The sequence below is a fragment of the Myotis davidii genome, unplaced genomic scaffold (genome assembly GCF_000327345.1).
Source record: "Myotis davidii unplaced genomic scaffold, ASM32734v1 scaffold6336, whole genome shotgun sequence".
NCBI lineage: Eukaryota > Metazoa > Chordata > Mammalia > Chiroptera > Vespertilionidae > Myotis > Myotis davidii.
The window spans coordinates 442-1,850 of record NW_006287286.1 but is presented as its reverse complement, the minus strand read 5'-3'; the positions used below and the strand labels follow the sequence as shown (position 1 = coordinate 1,850).

General features: G+C 42.7%; 1 gene segment (V, D, J or C); it reads right to left on the bottom strand.

The window, feature by feature from the left end:
• Positions 1-654: 654 nt before the first annotated feature.
• Positions 655-961, bottom strand: LOC102764618 (the record flags this gene model as incomplete). The annotated part of the segment is given in 1 exon segment: positions 655-961. A coding segment is annotated over 1 exon segment (307 nt), but the record flags the coding sequence as incomplete, so codon positions are not given.
• Positions 962-1,409: the final 448 nt, after the last annotated feature.

Below are 1,409 nucleotides of genomic sequence, written 5' to 3'. Positions count from 1 at the left end.
TCATTCTAGCCACTAATGTTGCCCCTAAGTGGCTTCTTAGCTGAGCTTTAACAGACCATTCCATCATTTCCTCTGGATCATCTCACCTATGTACCATGGACATAGGTTGTCTTTCAGGTTCATGGATGGACAAGTGGATGTCCTCCCAAGTTTTGCCTCCACTGTCACACTTATTGTATTCTAAATTGGGTACTTTGTTCTGAGGAGATTCAGTGTTAGACATGGATGGGAAAATAAAAGAAAATTGAAAAAATTTTTTAAAAAAAACTTGAAGTAACTAAATGGAAAAGTTTAAGATTCTTGGAGGTATGTGCTCTCAGGATAATTACAAAAATTTTCTGGATGAAGGAGATGCTTAAGAAGTCTGATCTGTCACATGTATCGTACAAAGCTATGAGGGTTACATGTGATAATATGTATGAGAACTCTTGGTAAAATTGGAAGGCACTACACGTGCCGTTATTTTTATTGTAATTTTAAGGATTACAGCTTGCAGACATCCATCTCTTTATGTTTCTGATATTCAGATATAAGGAGTTTTAATCACCAAAGAAAGACAATGACTTCTATGTTCCCTTTAAGCAAATACTCCCCCACTCCTTGACACAGTCACTGAGGTCAGAGGTTTCTGTAAGCCTCCTCCTGTCATGCTTCTCACTGTGCCTCACTGAGAGCACAGAAATACACTGCAGCATCCTCCAGCTGGCAGTCTGAGATCCTGAGGCTGAAGTTTTTGGTTGCTTTCTGGAAGTTGACAGAGAAGCGATTATCCGTTGCATTTTGTTGCTTAAAAGCTTCTTGGCGGATAATGAAAATCATCTCCCCACTGGGAGGTTGTTTGTACCAGAACAAATAATAATCACTCCGAGTAGTGTCATATGTGCAGGCCAGTGTCGCAGCCTCTGCCTCCTGCACAGACATTTCTTGTTGAGGCTGAGTGACCTTCTGGGCCACGCTGGATCTGTGGGAAAGAGAACAGAAAGGACTGCACTGGGAATGGCACTGGAGAGCTAAAGCAGGCAGACTCACAGCTGGTTCCCATCCCCACCCACCTTTCCTCTTGATCCAAACTTCAGGCAAAATCCATCATCATTTTGCTTCCAATAGTGGGTATCAATGAGAAGGTAAGATCCCTGTGTTTTTATTTTTTTTTCCCTACTTTCCAATCCTACTGGGTACTTAGAAAAGCAAATACTTTTGCCTTACCAAGGCAGTTGGAGACCACGAATGCCCACAGCACACTCCGGCAGGCCATGCTGGCAGCTGTCTTCTGCAGGGTGAAAGTCTCTTGTTCTGTTCTGAAACTTGGGAGCAGCTGTTCTCGGTGACATCACTGTCAGAACAGGAAATGGTAGGTGAGATGGGCCGTTGATTATGTCTTGCTTTAAAATGTTTATCAATGCCTTTTG